We start from the raw sequence: 15928 nt of genomic DNA, 5'->3' as shown, positions 1-15928 counted from the left end.
GATTCAAAGTCTCAGGATACTTTTGTGCTTGAAGGTTAGTTACTAATTTATGGTTGCATTTCTTATCTTGTGAGGGGATTGCATTAATGATCAACACTGGGAAGTGTTGTTTACCATAAATAAGTTAGAGAAATGGAAACTGCTTTAAAGATTTTGTTGTTACGATGACTTGAAACTGTAATCTAATATTTGTTTACAGACTTATGGTAACAGTATTTCATGCGAATGGAACAAGTCAAACAAAAACACGACGATTTCATTCCAGTCAATCTGACCCACTTTGGTTTGGAACACATCCTGCAGTTACAAGCATCTGACAGCAGAGGGCGCAACACCCAAATGTTCATGGTTGGTGGGGGGAAAAAGTCAGTAAACTCTGCGAATGTAAAACTCTTTATTATCTTTTAAAATCATCTTTGCATAGATCATTTATTCAACCCTGGATAGAAAAGGCAGATAGTGGTCAAAGATCAATATTTACAGGTACCAGAAAAAGTCCCAGAACTGAAGGAGACCCCAGAATAAATAAAAAAACAAATTAATAATTCCTCTTAAATATACAAAAGCCAAGATTTAGCAAATAAAATTACACCTGTTAGCCCATTTTGATTATGTGACAAATTATTTAACACTTTCCCTAAGAATAAAAGAATAAGTAAACTCTGTACATTGAATGAGAACTTTAGAAAGTGAATCCTGAAGATCTAGAAGTGTTGAAAGCACAGAAGCCAGAAACGCTCCCAGACAGCAGCTTTTTCTAGACAAACTTCTTAAAGAGGCGTTAGTGGCACGGATGACGGAGGCGTTGGTGCCCAACCAGCCGAGTGGCCGCTCAGAGCCTCTCTGGGCTGTGAGGGGCCGGCGTCTCGGCTGGGAGGTCCAGACGGCGGCGGCAGCGGCTTTGTGCGGCGCTCCAGGAGATGCAGAGCGTTTCGGGTTCTGGACTCCAGAGTCCTGCAGGCGGAAGCTTTCCTTCTCGTCAAGGCTTAATCTTCCACAGCTGGAAATATGAAGACATTTTCACAGGAGATCAAGTTTGTAAAAATGTTTAGACGCAGATGCTTCATGTACAGTTTTGCTCCTGAATTCAAGTTGGGGGACGCTGTCGTTTATGTTTGAACAGAGAAATCAGATCCGGTGAGACACCACAGCCCGTTTCCAGCATGCATCTGTGCGAAAAATGATTTAGAAGCTGAAAAACCTGAAAAAAATGATCATGATATTTATTTGCTATCCTTTTATCCTTTCACAATGAAAGACTGGAGACTGAACTGAAACAAGTTCTGAAAAACAATGTTTTAAAGATATAATAAAAATAATAAATAGAATAGAAAAATAGTAGGAATACAAATACAGGAATATTACAAAAATCCTTTTCTTCTAAAGAGCCGTTTGTCTTCTTGAGAGTAAATGATCTGTCAAACTTTACGGAACATTTTCAGGATTTGTTGTTAAATGATCCAAAGCAAACAGTGATGATGATGATGATGATGTTTAGTTGACGGCTGAAGTGAACCAGGAAGAATGTGAAACTGTTTAAAGTGATAAAACGTGTCTTCCTGTCTAAATCTTCATGTTTTTATCTGATCTGTTCAGTTCTGATCTCCTGTTCTAAAGAAACTGTAAATGGTGTAAACTCGCTTTATACCACCGTAGAAATGATGATAAATGCAGAGATATTTATAGTAAATAGGGAGCAGTGGCGGTTCTGCACTAACTTCCTCCCTGAGTTTACCCCACGTTTACTCGTGTTTTAGGGGCGTCAACCTCAGTCGCACAGGAGGCCTAAATCCAAAACACGCTTTTGGTTGCTGCATAGTTGAACAAGATAAACATTTATTGAACACTAAACTTTAAAACGTATGTTTATGAACATACATGTGAATAAAGACAGACAGGAATGTTAATCCAAAATAAATCAAGTCAAACCTTAAATAACATATAATATTTTGCTCTCCATAAAAATATAATCTGTCAAAATTATACAAATATAAACATGTTGGAGAACAAAACACACAAAGCCTGGAAATATTAATAATAAGAAACAATAAATCATATCATTCCGTTTTCTTGGATCTTTTGTCAGTTTTAGAGCTGAACTCCTGGCCTCATTGTTAGCAATAAGTTCATTTCTGCTTGGTGTGTGACGTCCTGCGTGTCTTAAATGGATCAGAGGGATTAGAGGTTTTTTTTTAAACCTGAATATCATTTTCAGGTCTTATAAAAAAAACATTAAAAACTAAATAATTGAACTCATCACTGGGATTACTCCAAAATATTTGGCATTTTCCTAATTTTGTGCAACACCAACAGTCCTCCAAAAAACCTTCAATACATTCATAAACAAATGATGGATTGTTTATTTATGATCTCATAAAGTGCAGCTGTTTACTGCATAACCTGTTGTCTTTATGTCAAATACTGACACCAACTAAACCACAGGCAGATGTAAAAATACATTTATATGGAAAATAAAGACACGTCATAAAAATGTCTACAATACTTAATAAAAAATGACATTATTAGCATGAGCTCAGTCATCTAAAGGCTCGTGACGAGTCAGGTACAAACTCTGTGATATAATAGATAATAGTAAACCAATAGTGGCTCAGATTTTTTTTCCTCCACCGCCCCCTTTAAATTTGCGCCCCGGGCATTTGCCCGTATTGCCCGTGCCTAAAACCGCTACTCCCCACTGAGGGAGAATCCTGGTTGGATCCATGAATTGTCAATCTAGATTCTTGAATCGGATACGCCGCCTAAGCAACGACCCAAAGCCCTGCCCTCTCCAGAGCGCGAGTTGACGAATATTCTCCTGACACTTCAACGGCTTCAGGGCTCAACTTACTCGGATGTTGAAGCCGAGCAGCTTGCTGACCACGGCGGACACGGCCGACAGGATGACGACCTTGGTCATGGTGTAGATCAGAGGGTTGACGGTCAGACTCAGCAGCCTGAAGGGAGTGTCCAGCTCCTGGAGAGCAGCAGAGAGGCTTCAGTCTAGCTAAGATGACTCTGGCTTCAAAAACAGACCGTCTGCAAACTCTCTGAAGTAAAAAATCTCTTCATTTTCCAGATTTTTACAGAACGATAGAAAACCTAAGGTAGGTGGGGAGTGAGAAGCTTTATAATTGCACTTTTGATGACGTGAACATAAATTCTGCTGTAACAAAAAGACGATTCAACCATAAAACCACCAACAACAGAGGAGTGGATCACTGTCACAATGTTTACATGAACAATTCAGACAGAAAGATTTCATGACACGTGGTCAAAATGGACAGAATATGTTAAACCTAATTTAACATATTAAAAAGGACGATACTTCTCCATGGTGGACCTCTAAGCCACAACATAAAACACTCCATCATTCAGGGTTTTTGAATTCTTCTTTTTGTCTCAATTCTTGCTTTTCCATCTGCAGGTGAATGTCATTAAGCTTCTAAATTTCCCGACATAAAGGTTTTCATTGGGAAGACTTCAGCTCTCTGAGATCTTCATGCAACTTTAAACCCATCTTTAAATCTACAACCTCCATCCTTTTTGAAGGTTTTCACTTACCGTAGCTACGGTGGCCCTGAGGTGCCAAGAGTGCCGACAAATGACTCAACACAAAAACATATTAAAGGCAACTAAATAAGCATTTTCACATTTTAGAAACCAAAACAAAATGTCAACATATTAAAACACAATTCCAAAAGAAATGAAATAAAAAGGAGATGCTTCAGAAAACAACTGTTAAAAAACGTTAAAAAATGAAACGATACGAGTAACGGGAAAAGCTAGGCATCATGGGACGTCACTGATTGGATGACGATTGTTCACTGTTTCAACAGGAAGTTATTTGTCTTGGCGATATCTTCCCCTAGAAGGTGTTTCTTTAAATGTCTGGCCACGCCCACTGCAAAAGTTCAGTGATCGATCAATTACCTCTTTATCCCAGTTCAGGTAAAACATCCGTCTGCTTTCCCTCTTCCTCAAAAGTCATCATCCAGTCAGTGACGTCACATCCTACCTTTCCTACGTTTCTCATTTTGTTTCATTTGTTAACATTTTATTAAGATTTCTGGACACTACTTTTGGTTTTTAAATGTTTTTACTTTCTGGAATTTTGTGTTGATTTCTAAAATGTTGTTTTTTTATAATAATTTGTTTTTGCTATTTTAATTGCGATCTTTATTATGTTTTTGTGTTGAGGGATTTATTGATGTGATTTGGACTTCAGGGCCACCGTACTTGTTTTTCAAAGACCAAACTCCATAAGTATCACTGACATCTGGGCTAAATTAAACATCACTTAACACACAATATTGATTCGTCTTGTTAAAATAATAATATTGATAAAATCTGCTCTTCAGTCCACTTTCAGAGTAAGAATTCCTCATTTCGTTAAGAAAGGTTCCACCAATGTTCTCTTTAAGCCAACAGATGCCGGAAAAACCCGTTGAACCAAACAAAAGTGGATTTTTAAACAATCTAATCACAAACAGGACGATTCTGGACTCATGGAAACACAAAGCTGTAAAGCATCACGTGAGCGTCAAACGGGTACCTTCATCAGCTTGGTGGCCAGTTTTAGAACGTTGTTCACGATGTTGAGCTGCTCTTTCTTGTTGGGCTTCTTCTCCATCTTCAGGTACAAATTGATCTGCAGGGAAACGCGTTCTCGTTCAGAGGCGCTTCCTCCTGAAGGTGCGGTGCATCCAGGTGAGCGGCCTCACCTGCTCGGTCAGCAGCACGGAGGAGTTGCTGTACTTGGAGTTGGTCTCTGAGCCCAGCGTGGCGAGGCGCAGCAGGAAGAGGAGGAGCGAGGAGCCCCACATCATGCACTCCCAGTTTGTCAGCGACTCCAGGAAGGTCTTCGGGCTGTGCAGGAGCTGCAGAAGAGGAAAACGCCACGTCACGAGCACGACGTTTCATGGCGTCTGACCGAACCGCTGAAGCACGCCTGACTGACCTGAGCGCAGACGATGACGGAAACGGAGAGCGCCGACAGGAAAATGGTGGAAACGATGACGTCTACGGAGCGCTGCGGCCCCCGCCTCTGCGGAGACATCACAAATCGAGGTCACGACATCCCGCCGGTGGCGGCGCCGCCGAAGAACAGGCTGGAGAACAAACCCGGAGGAAGGAGCGCAGGGACAGCCACATCTTGATGTTCTGCACTTTCTTCAGACGGAAGTGAGGAACCTCGGATTTCTTGGCTTTGCGCGCAGAAGTCAGATGACTGAAGTATTTAGCAAACAAGAGTCTCTGTGGAGAAACGAAGCTGCTTAGTGTCGAGGACTACAGATAAACGACTTTCACCTTCTCTGAGAGGATTTGGTTTTGTGATCAAACATCCAGTTTCTTCTCTTTGTCCATTCAGGACAAACCTCAGAGGAACTCAGAGGAACAGGTTTAGGATCTTGGGCTGCTTGACGTCTACAAGAACATTCTTGACATAGTCTCTGCATCAGTGTTTAAAGCAGGGGTGTCAAACTCATTTTGGTTCGGGGGGCCACATTCAACCCGTCTGATCCCAAGTGGGCCGGACCAATAATGTAAAGGCAAAATAAAGCTTTATTCTTGTTTGATTTACTCAATTGGAATACATGCCTCAACCAACATGGTAGCCTACACATTCATTCACAGAGGCCAATGGATCTTAAATACAATTAATTTCACATAATAAAAGGTCTATTTATACAGACTGAATATTTGACATCTGACACTGAAGCAATCACAATAATAAACTCAAGAGGGGCTACAGAAAAAAATGAAACACCTGCCTAAAATGTAAATGTCAAACCATTAAATAATTACACTAAATTAAACTTGCAAACATTTGTGAACATAAGAGTTTGGAGTTAACCTCCCTCTCTCTCCTGAAACTTCACTCGGCCATCAATGTCAGGATTCAAATCGTTTTACTGTCATTAAAGTGTGCAAAACACAATGAAATGTCCAAGAATCTTTTCCTGGTTGAATTCAGCTCTGTGAACAAATAAAACTGTCCATTTTTCCTGCAAAGCTTAGGGCTTCACTTCAACCTTTTTTACTTTTTGACAACATTTTGGTCATTATTGTGTCACTACTGATCATTCTATATCTACAGCAGCATAACAGCGGTGATGCTCACAGGGAACTACCACTGAACTACTGCCTACCCAGACACAGAGCTGTTAGATTTCGCTTTTCGCAGGTGCAGAGATTTGTTGTTTCACCTGATTTGCTTTTCCTTTGCACCCCCTAGTGGCGGAATTGCGCATTTCTGTTATTTCTTTAAAAAATCATAACTCGCCACAGGAATGGACTAGAAACGTGCCTTCTTTTTTAAACATCCTTATGATTTTTACACTTCATGTGTGGGCTGGACTAAAGCACCTGGCGGGCCGGATAAGGCCCGCGGGCCGTATGTTTGACACCCCTGGTTTAGAGTTATGACACATAAATGTGATATCTCTTGGAATAATCCCTGGAAGCATTGCATATATTGAAAGGGTCTATATCAGGCCAACTTTTTGAGTTTTTAAGTGTTTTGTAACGTTCATTCCAACCCCAAAGTGGTATTTTTGATCCGTCCACACATCTCTTAGTATTCCTCCAAAAGCCTGCGCTCTGAGCACCAGCCCCTCCCAACCCACAAGAACGAGCAATTCTCCCATTGTGACATCACAAAGTGAGGAACCGCCCCTTCCAGGAAGAGTCTGCGCTGCCAGCTCCGCCCCCAGGCTGACACACACGCCCACTTTCTCCGTGGAGCTAGCAGCGATCGGCTAAACGTTTTCCGTTTCTATGAACAATCTGCACATCCATCTTTGCAAAAGTTCAGACGTTGTTGGTCTTTGTGGACAAAACGCAGACACGCTGCTGAGGCCGACTCTAGGTTGACGTCATGAAATGGGCGGCAACCAGAAGGAGAGAAAGGCGGAGCCTCAGAGACTGAGTCATCTTACTTCTAGGTAGGCAAAAACGAGCTGCAAAAATGGTTCTTTAGTGTGCCAAAGGTCATATATGATCCCACATATGTTGGTCATATATGATCCACACATATATATAACATAGGTGGAGGTTGGCCTGGCTTCATCATTATACATAATAATGCATTACTCACATTGGTTTTGACCTCGTCTTTGCTTTGTTTTGTTTTTTGATTTATGCATTGCTATTTTTCTCCCTTCATATTTGATCTTGAAACAAAAACCGTCTGATCTCAATTTTTGAGATTTTTTTTCCACTAGGAATTGAGTTTTTTGGACAGTTTCAGGTTTATTGTTACATAAAATGATTAAAAATCTGTGAAGACAAGAGGCTCGAATTAAAAAGATGGATGTTACCACAAGCAACTGTTTTCAATGTAAATTATTGGAGCAAACCTTTAAAGGGGTAAAAACGCTAAAAAATAAAGGCCTCGAACCACTGAAGTCATTTCAACTAAAGAGCCTTCATGAGCTACCGGCAAATCATCGACCTCCATCTCCTGCATCCTCCTCACTCACACCATCCACCCTCGTCTCCTCCTCTACATCCGTGAACCTCATCTGTGGTCTTCCTCCTTCCTGGAAGCTCCAATCTCAGCTTCCCTACTGTCGGGCATGTCCAAACATCTCCAACGTCTTCATCGTTCCCCAGAACCTCTACTGTGATCTGTTCCCCTGATGGATCCATTCCTGATCCGACCTGCTGTCGTCACAGTCTGCCACGCCTTTCCTCTCGTTCTCGACTTCACTCTTCTCTTTCATCACACCTTCCCCCGCCTGTTCCAACCTCCTCCATTGACCCAATCAGTCCTCAAGGTCCTCCACCTTCTTCACCTCTGCTCCCTGTAACCTCACCCTTCCTCTTCTTCATTCCTCTTTTTACAAAGCAAACCTCCACCTCTCTAGATGTTCCTCCACCTACTCCGTGCTCTGACCATAGATCAGCGTTTTTGATATTATTTGGTAATATTAAAAATCCAGTTTAAAAATTTCATTTTTATTTCCTTTAGTGAAATAAAGTATTTGTTTTTTACATAAATGAATAAACTTCAACACTCTGCAAACCTTTGAAATAAAAAAAAAGAAGAGGAAAAATAAGCAAAGATGGAGATTAAACAAATGAATGCAGGAAATGTCTTTGGATCCTAATTCAAAAAACGCAGTTTACAGTGAACGTACAAGTGACAAGAACACAGTTATAAAAGTCTTCTCCCACCTGTTTGTAGGTCCGCTCAGCCACGCACATCATGAAGAAGAAGAGGCCGGTGAAGCAGACTCTCTGCACGGTCGTGATGAAGAAAAAGGCGTAAGCCTGCGCGTCGTTCGCTCCCGCCGCTATCTCCAGCAGCTGCGGCAGCGAGTACGAGCCCAGGCTGCTCACGTCCAGACGCTGAGCCAGGCGGAAGGCGAAGGGGAGCAGCGCCAGGGTGGCGGTCATGAACCCCCCGAGCACCAGGTAACCCAAGCCCTGCTCCACCATCTTCACCTGCAGAGCACCAAGACGGGAGGAGACAGATCTGAGACGGGACGTCTCCAATCATCCAACAGGAACGGAGTTAGAGAGGCTGAAGGCTGCAAGATTCCACTGAACATCTGGGCGGCATAGATGGACAGACGGATGGACAAACGCATCCATCCATCTATACATTACTACTCCTGTTTAGAGGGAAAAGCAACGGAGAAATGTGACACCAGAAACATTCAGAAAAGGACAATTTATACTAACAAAAAACAGAAATCAAAACGGAAACATTCATTCATTCATTCATTTTCTGTACCGCTTTGTCCCTTTCGGGGTCACGGGGTTGCCGGAGCCTATCCCGGCTACTTGGGCGTAGGCAGGGGATGCCCTGGACAGGTTGCCAGTCTGTCGCAGGGTAGAACATCCACAATCACGCACCCATGCACTCTCACACTCACACCTATGGACAATTTAGTGTTGCCAATTAACCTATGAAGCATGTTTTTGGACAGTGGGAGGAAGCCGGAGATCCCGGAGAAAACCCACGCATACACGGGGAGAACATGCAAACTCCACACAGAAAGGTCCCCCATTGATGTATTTTTCATGTCCCCCAGCCGGGACTTGAACCAGGGGCCTTCTTGCTGTGAGGCAAGAGCGCTAACCACTGTGCCACCGTGTAGCCCAAAAACGGAAACAATGAAAACAATTTATAAGTTATGAATATAATTTTAAAAATCAACTAGACGGAGCTGCATTTCCAGAAGAAAATGCAGGGTTTATGCTGTTTTGCTGAATGAAAATGAAACTTAAAGGCTAATAATTGGCATAAATAGATAAAGAAATGATCAAAGTTGAGCATAAATAAAGTGAAAACAGCAAAATTATAAAAAAGATATTTTTGTGAAAAATGCAAGAGCCGGGTATCGAACCAGCGAGCTTCTGCACCAAGGAGTCCCCATGTATTTCAATGGAGGCAGAAATCCTGGAATATCTGGAAAAGTTCAAGGATTTGAAGGAGCAAAAGTCACAGCTGGAAAAAGCTGAAAGAGCTGAACATTTGAATAGTTAAATGGTTGAAAAATATGAAAAAAATTGTAGAAGTTAAGCTGCAAAACATGGAGGAAGATACTAGAATAAAGAAAGAGAAACAGGAAAACAATGGCTTGAATGCCTTATAGCGTTCGATGCTTTTTGAGCATTCAACCAAATAGGAAAAGTGAGAGTTAAAAGTTAAAAACTCTCACTTTGTCATTTCAAAAACATCTGAATCCTTTTGTTTTTGTTCCAACCTTCATTTCCTGCAGTTAAAGTTTAGAATCAAAGGATTAAAATCCACAGAGGAGATTAAGATGATGAAATATTCTGAGAATTCGAGTCATCATAACTGTTTTCTGTGTCCTCTTCAAAGCCTGGGAGCTTTTTCAGTGACTGGCAGCTGCTGTCGGGAGCATCGCGTGCTTTGTGTTCATGTTGTGATTCGGACCGCACACATACCCTGCTGAGGATGATCCCACTCATCTCCAACACCGACAGGTCTGCTTTCTTGCATTCGCCCTGCTCCCATATGATGGCGCTGACCCGGTCCTTAGACGGGTGACACGCCTGCAACCAGGTCAGCTGGCTCTAGAACCCGACAACAGATCCAGATCAGAACCCGAGACTCTGGAATGGACTTCAACAGGATCACAGAGCATTTCGGAGGGTCGTAAAGGGTTTACACTGGTGATGCCTTGCTGGGGGGTTTCTTCATCGCTGCTCTGAGTGGTGTTCTGGGAGAAGTTCACCTCGGCGTTCAGCCCCTCGTCCCCCTCTGTGTCGCTGCTTCCTGTGGAGGCGCTGTCCGGCCCCTGGAGAAGCTCCTCCCACATGTTGTCGTCCGTGTCGGAGGCCGGGTGGGAGCCCGCTCCAATCCTGTGGTTTGTCACCTCACGGGCTGCGGCGCACACTTCGCCCCCTTCCTGTGTTCAGACCCCACAGCGTTTTTTTTTTTTTGCAGAAATGGCGCTTGAAGCTCCGAAAAGGAATTTGTGAAAAGAGTTTTTTTACTTGAGGTCTCGACTTGATGCTGGAGGGCAGGTTTCGCTTCCGAACAGAAGAACACGAGCCAGAAACCTTCATGGCAGGGTGGTTGCAGAGGTGAGACGGTCGAATCGTTTTCACCGATTGGGGCCCTTCCTCCTGCTCCTCTTCCTCACTGGAGAACTCGTCAGACGCTCCAAACCCCGACTGGCTTTTGTTCTGCATGACAACATGGACACACTTCAGGACTTCCAACCTAATCTATAAAACCCCAAAACCTCTTTACGTGAAGCTTATGCTGTCTAGACTCCCACAGATCGGAGGAAGACTGCAGGCCCGATGAAGAGGAACAAGAATCAGGACAGTTTGTCCTTAAGAACATTTATCTCCAGGTTACCTCTCCTGCACCAGGAAAATCGACACAATAAGTCAAAGTAAAACTGAGAAAATAAACAATTTTCTTTTTTTTTTTTAATAAACCTCTTACTGTTTATAGAATAATCCTTAAAAGGTTCAGAGAAAAGATTTTATGTTTCACCTTCTGTTAACAAATGTGACGCGAGCTGCAGTTCCTCAAAAGACCACCAGAGGCTGGTGAGAAAGATGAGCAACTCTGAGTGTTAAAAAGTCAAATTTGAAATAAATAAATTCAATAACTAAAACTATTTTTAAATTTTTTATCAGAGGAAAACCTATGGGGGGAGGAGTTGTTTTGCTTTGATTTAAAGTCACATTTTGGCGTCTTTCAGGAGAGTGTATTTTTGATTGACAGGTGGGCGGACCCAGCAAAGCTCTGCCTGTGATAATTGTGGCAGAAAAAGCTGGAAGTTGCAGCTGTTTTTTCTAAAAGATGTAAAAAAAAAGTTAAATTAGTTTTCAGTAATAATTTTCAACTAAATTATTTGACATTTTTCCCTGGTAGTTGTTTTTCCCTCAAGTTTATTAACATGCAATTTTATGGAACCTCATAAAAAAACAAATATATTCTTTCTAAATAGTGATTTATTTTTTCAATATATGATCAGAATATGTTTGATACATTTTACTCAAAAAGTCTTTTACGATCTTTCATATTCCTAACTACTCAGTGTTTTATCAGGGCCTGTTTGGATGAACACAGAGCTGATATCCTGGAGGCGGGAAATGTTTTTAGATCAGTTAATGAGGGCAATTTCCCACGGTGCCGCAGCACACCGGTTGAAAAACACTGGTCTAGACATTTGTGGGTTTAAATCCATGGTCGAGTCCCTAAAATATGGGACCAAAGCCTTCTTGTTTGCCACTCAGTGTTGAGGGGTCGAAGCACCAAATGGTTCCCTGATGTGGTGGTGTCTGCAGCCCAGGGGAGGGGTGTGTCTGATAAAAGCTAGGAACCGGATAATGATAAATCATGTCATATAATGGTTACAGTAGAACAGGGGTGGGATTATGTAAGTTCATTCAGTTTGATACGTCATTGTGTGAATGTATAACTGATGATTGTAATGTTTTTGTGTATTAATCTTATTTGATTGCTTGAAATAAACCATTTCAAATCAAATTCTAATCAAATCAAGAATAAGGTTACAGCTGATTATCAATGATAGAAATGGGGAAATATCCTCCCCCCTTTGTGGCGTCAGTAAAGGTGTGTAACCACCCCTTTATCTAAAGGGGGAGGAACATCTCTAACCGTTGAGTGCGTGTTAGAGCCCTTGCTTAGATCTAGGATTCTCCTTTTTGATACCTCGACCTGGCACAGGTGACCGACACACTTCACAGTGACGGGTGGGGGACCGTACCGTCCGTTCCTCTAGCTGGCTGTCACACGGTTGAACCCCCTGCGTCTCCGTGTTCCAGCTGTCATTTGTGTCCTCCGGTTTTTTTAAACTTCTGCCCTTCCGGGGCCTGAAGGAGACCAACCATTAAACATGGAAAAGGATCAAATAAAAGGTTTAAGTTTGCAACCGTTGACAACAAATTCAGGGGCTTTTGTTTTTCACAGCTCATTGCAGAAACGAGTCACAGAGCTACGAGTCAACGGGTGTGAAAACCAAACAGCAGGTCACCTCCTTCTGCGTGCAGGACTGCTGCAGGCAGCCGGATACCCCATGGGCCCTTGGCTGGACTCAGTGGACACGATCTGGCAGTGCACGGTGCCCAGCAGCAGCATGAGGCACATGGGTCCAAACGTCTCGCTGGCACTGGCCTTGGGGACTTCCAGGTACAGCAGCACCGCTGCAACTGAAGGAAGCAGCACAAAGCCAACAGACATTAGAGCATATTCGCACTCCCGACTTGAATTTAAAGAATGAAATCTGTCCCTTGGTGCTGGGAGAATCAAATGTAAACAAAGCAGCGCTATCACTTGTGTTCTGCAACATCAAGCAGGCCAGTAAATATGAACGGTTTTTCGTTTATGCCACACAAATGGAAGTTAATAAGCAAAACCTTTAAAAAATATATGTCAAAACGAGAGATCAAAATATAAAACGGAGTCAGACATAATTAAAAAAAAACACCTCATAATTTCCCCTAAAAGGTCATTTTACCTTGCATTAAATACAGCAGGAGGATACATATGGAGATGGACCTGGAGGTCACCTGGATCCACCAGTTGAAGAAGAACGGAAATAGCAGCACTCGCACGAGACCCTTTCGGGCCAAAGCTGTCCATGGACTCTGCGGTTTGGCTTTACTGAACGTTGACCCTAAAAGTATAAATGCAGTCAAAAGGGTGTGGTCATTTCACAATAAATGAGGGGACACAGCATGAAGACATTATATAACCATCTATCAGCTCACCTCTAACTAAGTCAACATCGATGAGGTCTGGTTTGATGTAACCCGTTTTCTTTGGTTTGTTTTCCAGGCCCTGTTTGAAAGACGACCAGCTTTAGGACTTTTGAGATCATTTGAGCACTTCTTATATATGTGTGTGTGTGTGTGTGGATAAATGCCTTACTAGGTTTGCCTTCTCAAGTGACTTCTCCCAGACTTGTTGGTCATACGCTCTGATCTGCAACCAAAGCCACATTAGCCGTGTTTAGAAGAAAAGAAACTGTGATGCGAAGCAATTTCATTCTGTAATTGAGGTCAGTTTAGTTTGTTTAAGAAGAAACTTGTTGGAGCGTCGGAACAACGACAAAGGTTTCTCAGTTTGCTCTTTCACAACCAACGACACCTTTTGACAGATTAGGCTTTTTTTCCCCTTTCAAATCTTGATTACACAATCACACAAATCCACTTTAACTTCAATTATTAAATAACTTTGAGTTTTCTCGCTAGATTTCTGTGTTTTATTTGTAGTAGTTTTAGTTCAACTTGATTATGCATAAACAGAAAAAGGTTTTGGAGAAATACCTCTGGGTTTATGAAAAGTGCAGTATTGTGCAAGAACAGGCTGTCTGTGTGAAATATTTGCACTAGATTGTGAGTTTTGAATCTCTTGTCTCGTTTCCATCCAGACTGATAACCTTTGATGACGTCATTGTTTTGGCTCTGACTTTGATGGCTGCATGAGCTCACCTTCTCCTGGTACCACGCTATTCCGGTCATAGTCATCACAAAGCCAGAGAATGGTCTGGGATCTTGCAGCGGCGGGAAGACTGGGCGCAGATCCAAGTTTCACCTCGGAACACAAAACTAGAAAATTGAACTGCGCATGTGCAACAATTTATCTGTAACTGTAAGCTAAAATGCAAGAGTACAATAAGCTAAAGGCTGGAAGTGAGTAAGGAGACGTACCCAGAATAACACTGTACGCTGGCTTTGGCACAAACTGGAGGAAAACTTCCGCAACCATCACAAACTCATCTTTGAACGCTTTGTAATTGTTGTGAACATCCGCGTCGTTGCAGCGTCTTCTTGTTCTCCTTGGCTTCAAACGTAGCTAACTGAGAGAGACCTACGCACATTCCGCGCTTTTCATCTTCCCCTTTGTTTTGAACAAAATAGGAACAGGTTTTGTCACATTTCAAACTTTGTCCTAATATTGCAAATTGGTTGGCACGATTAAATTTGCCTAACCGTACTTTTTGACTGTTTCCATCACTTCCGCTTTCGGGCGTTTATTGTCTTGTAACACGACCCCAATGTTTTACCCGGGTAAAGTCTCGCAGGAGCTAAGCAAAACTTTGCGTATATTTGAGATATTTGTTGAGCACACAATAATCAAAATATAGATCAGTAACTTTTAATATAACATTAAAGATATAGTAAGCACTATCAGTGTGTTTTACAGCAGAATTTGGGATGATTGCGACATTTATTTCCTGCCTGAAACACCAAACTCAGGTACTATTTTGAAGAATCATAGTCCATACATTTTAGCCAATCAGAACGTAAGAAGGTTTACCAACGGCTGGGCTGACTCATTGAAAAAAATAAAACTTTATTAACTAAATCGAGCAAAACACAAAAAAACAGCCTGAAGCAGAAAACAGAAATCATTCAATCCACACCATACAGGAGAGTTATGGAATTACCAACGGACATTGTCGAGTAGCAGCAGTGACAAAGTAGTTAAATGCAGAACAAAATATAGTGAAATAAATAGGATTTTTTAAACAACTAAAAGCGAAGAAAAAAAGGTTTGCTGTGTTTTAAGGTTTGCGTCTAAAAGGTTTAGTTCTTGAAATAATCTGAGTAGTCTGAAGGAGAAAGGCGTCTTTATTAATCTCACATAAAATGGCAAAACTATAAAATAAATTGAGACAATTAAAAATTCACTGAAATGTAAATTTGTTCAAAACCAGGCAACAACATTTTCTTTAAAAAAAAGACCAAATGAAATATTTCTTTTACAATAATCCAGCATGGCAGTGGATTTCAGAAGAAGCCTTTAGAGCTAATCTACCCTCCTTGCTGTTGGTTAAATATTGGCCCAGATTTTTTTTTCTTAATGACATAACAACCTTTTTTGTTTTACTTTTCACCAAATGTGGAATTAAAACCTGATAGTTGTTCTGATGACATTATTTAAATCTTATACTGGGAGTGGCCCTTCTTTCATGACATTTCATGTACAGGCCGGACTACTTTGAAGTGGCGCCTTTCACCACGGTTCCTGCACAGATCTGCACCCACAACTTGATTTTTGAATTAAGAATTAGTAAGTACTAAGTATAAGTAGTATAAGTATTAAGCTTATGTCTTGGTGGGATCGCTATTGGGCAACAATGTCAGAAGGTTTCCATACAGTCACCCTTTTAATATAAATGACACCTTGCAGAAGAAACACACATACACATTCAAATCTATCACACATAACACTATCTATCTATCTAAATCTACTGTCAGAGGGGTTTATCATGAGAACAAGCTTAAAGCACAGATTCTGATCTTCTGCTGTACAAAAGTGTCAAGCTGCTGTTTAGAAGTAGTTTGCAGAAGAGTTTTTAAAGAAATTGGATTCTGTTGTCCTGTTTATATTGGATAGAAAAAGGGGAATAAAGGGTGACGGTGCACCTTAATAATAGAAAATTTAATGTGACTTTCTTGT

The 15928-nt window shown here is 41.6% G+C and overlaps 1 protein-coding gene across 5 annotated transcripts; it reads right to left on the bottom strand.

Annotated features, from left to right (window-relative positions):
* Nucleotides 1-380: 380 nt before the first annotated feature.
* phtf1 (putative homeodomain transcription factor 1) lies at nt 381-14541 on the bottom strand. 5 transcript variants are annotated; one of them, XM_020703588.3, is made up of 18 exons: nt 14460-14541; nt 14173-14362; nt 13954-14070; nt 13391-13444; nt 13231-13300; nt 12978-13136; nt 12495-12669; nt 12228-12333; nt 10474-10665; nt 10146-10385; nt 9922-10050; nt 8179-8448; nt 5122-5253; nt 4958-5044; nt 4722-4877; nt 4553-4648; nt 2849-2974; nt 381-1000 (listed from the first exon to the last, which is right to left on the bottom strand). In XM_020703588.3, exons 3-18 carry the CDS (start codon nt 13987-13989, stop codon nt 980-982), a joined length of 2049 nt encoding a protein of 682 aa, XP_020559247.1. In that variant the 5' UTR covers nt 13990-14070; nt 14173-14362; nt 14460-14541; the 3' UTR covers nt 381-979. The 5 variants fall into 5 exon arrangements, with proteins under 5 accessions (XP_020559247.1, XP_078803893.1, XP_011473951.1 ...); XM_078947767.1 differs by having other exon boundaries at nt 13954-14056; XM_011475649.4 differs by having other exon boundaries at nt 13954-14056; nt 14173-14526.
* Nucleotides 14542-15928: the final 1387 nt, after the last annotated feature.

This window comes from Oryzias latipes, chromosome 5 (assembly GCF_053564925.1).
Source record: "Oryzias latipes strain Hd-rR chromosome 5, Olatipes_Hd-rR_3.1".
In the NCBI taxonomy this organism is placed as follows: Eukaryota; Metazoa; Chordata; class Actinopteri; order Beloniformes; family Adrianichthyidae; genus Oryzias; species Oryzias latipes.
This window is presented reverse-complemented; position numbering and strand designations above follow the sequence as displayed.

Coding starts and splice junctions, on each gene's coding strand:
- phtf1 (XM_020703588.3), bottom strand. CDS start 13,989: ATGACTATGACCGGAATAGCGTGGTACCAGGAGAAG. Junction 13,137..13,230: donor CGATGTTGACTTAGTTAGAG/GTGAGCTGATAG, acceptor TTATACTTTTAG/GGTCAACGTTCAGTAAAGCC. Junction 10,666..12,227: donor GCCAGCTAGAGGAACGGACG/GTACGGTCCCCC, acceptor GTTGTCATGCAG/AACAAAAGCCAGTCGGGGTT.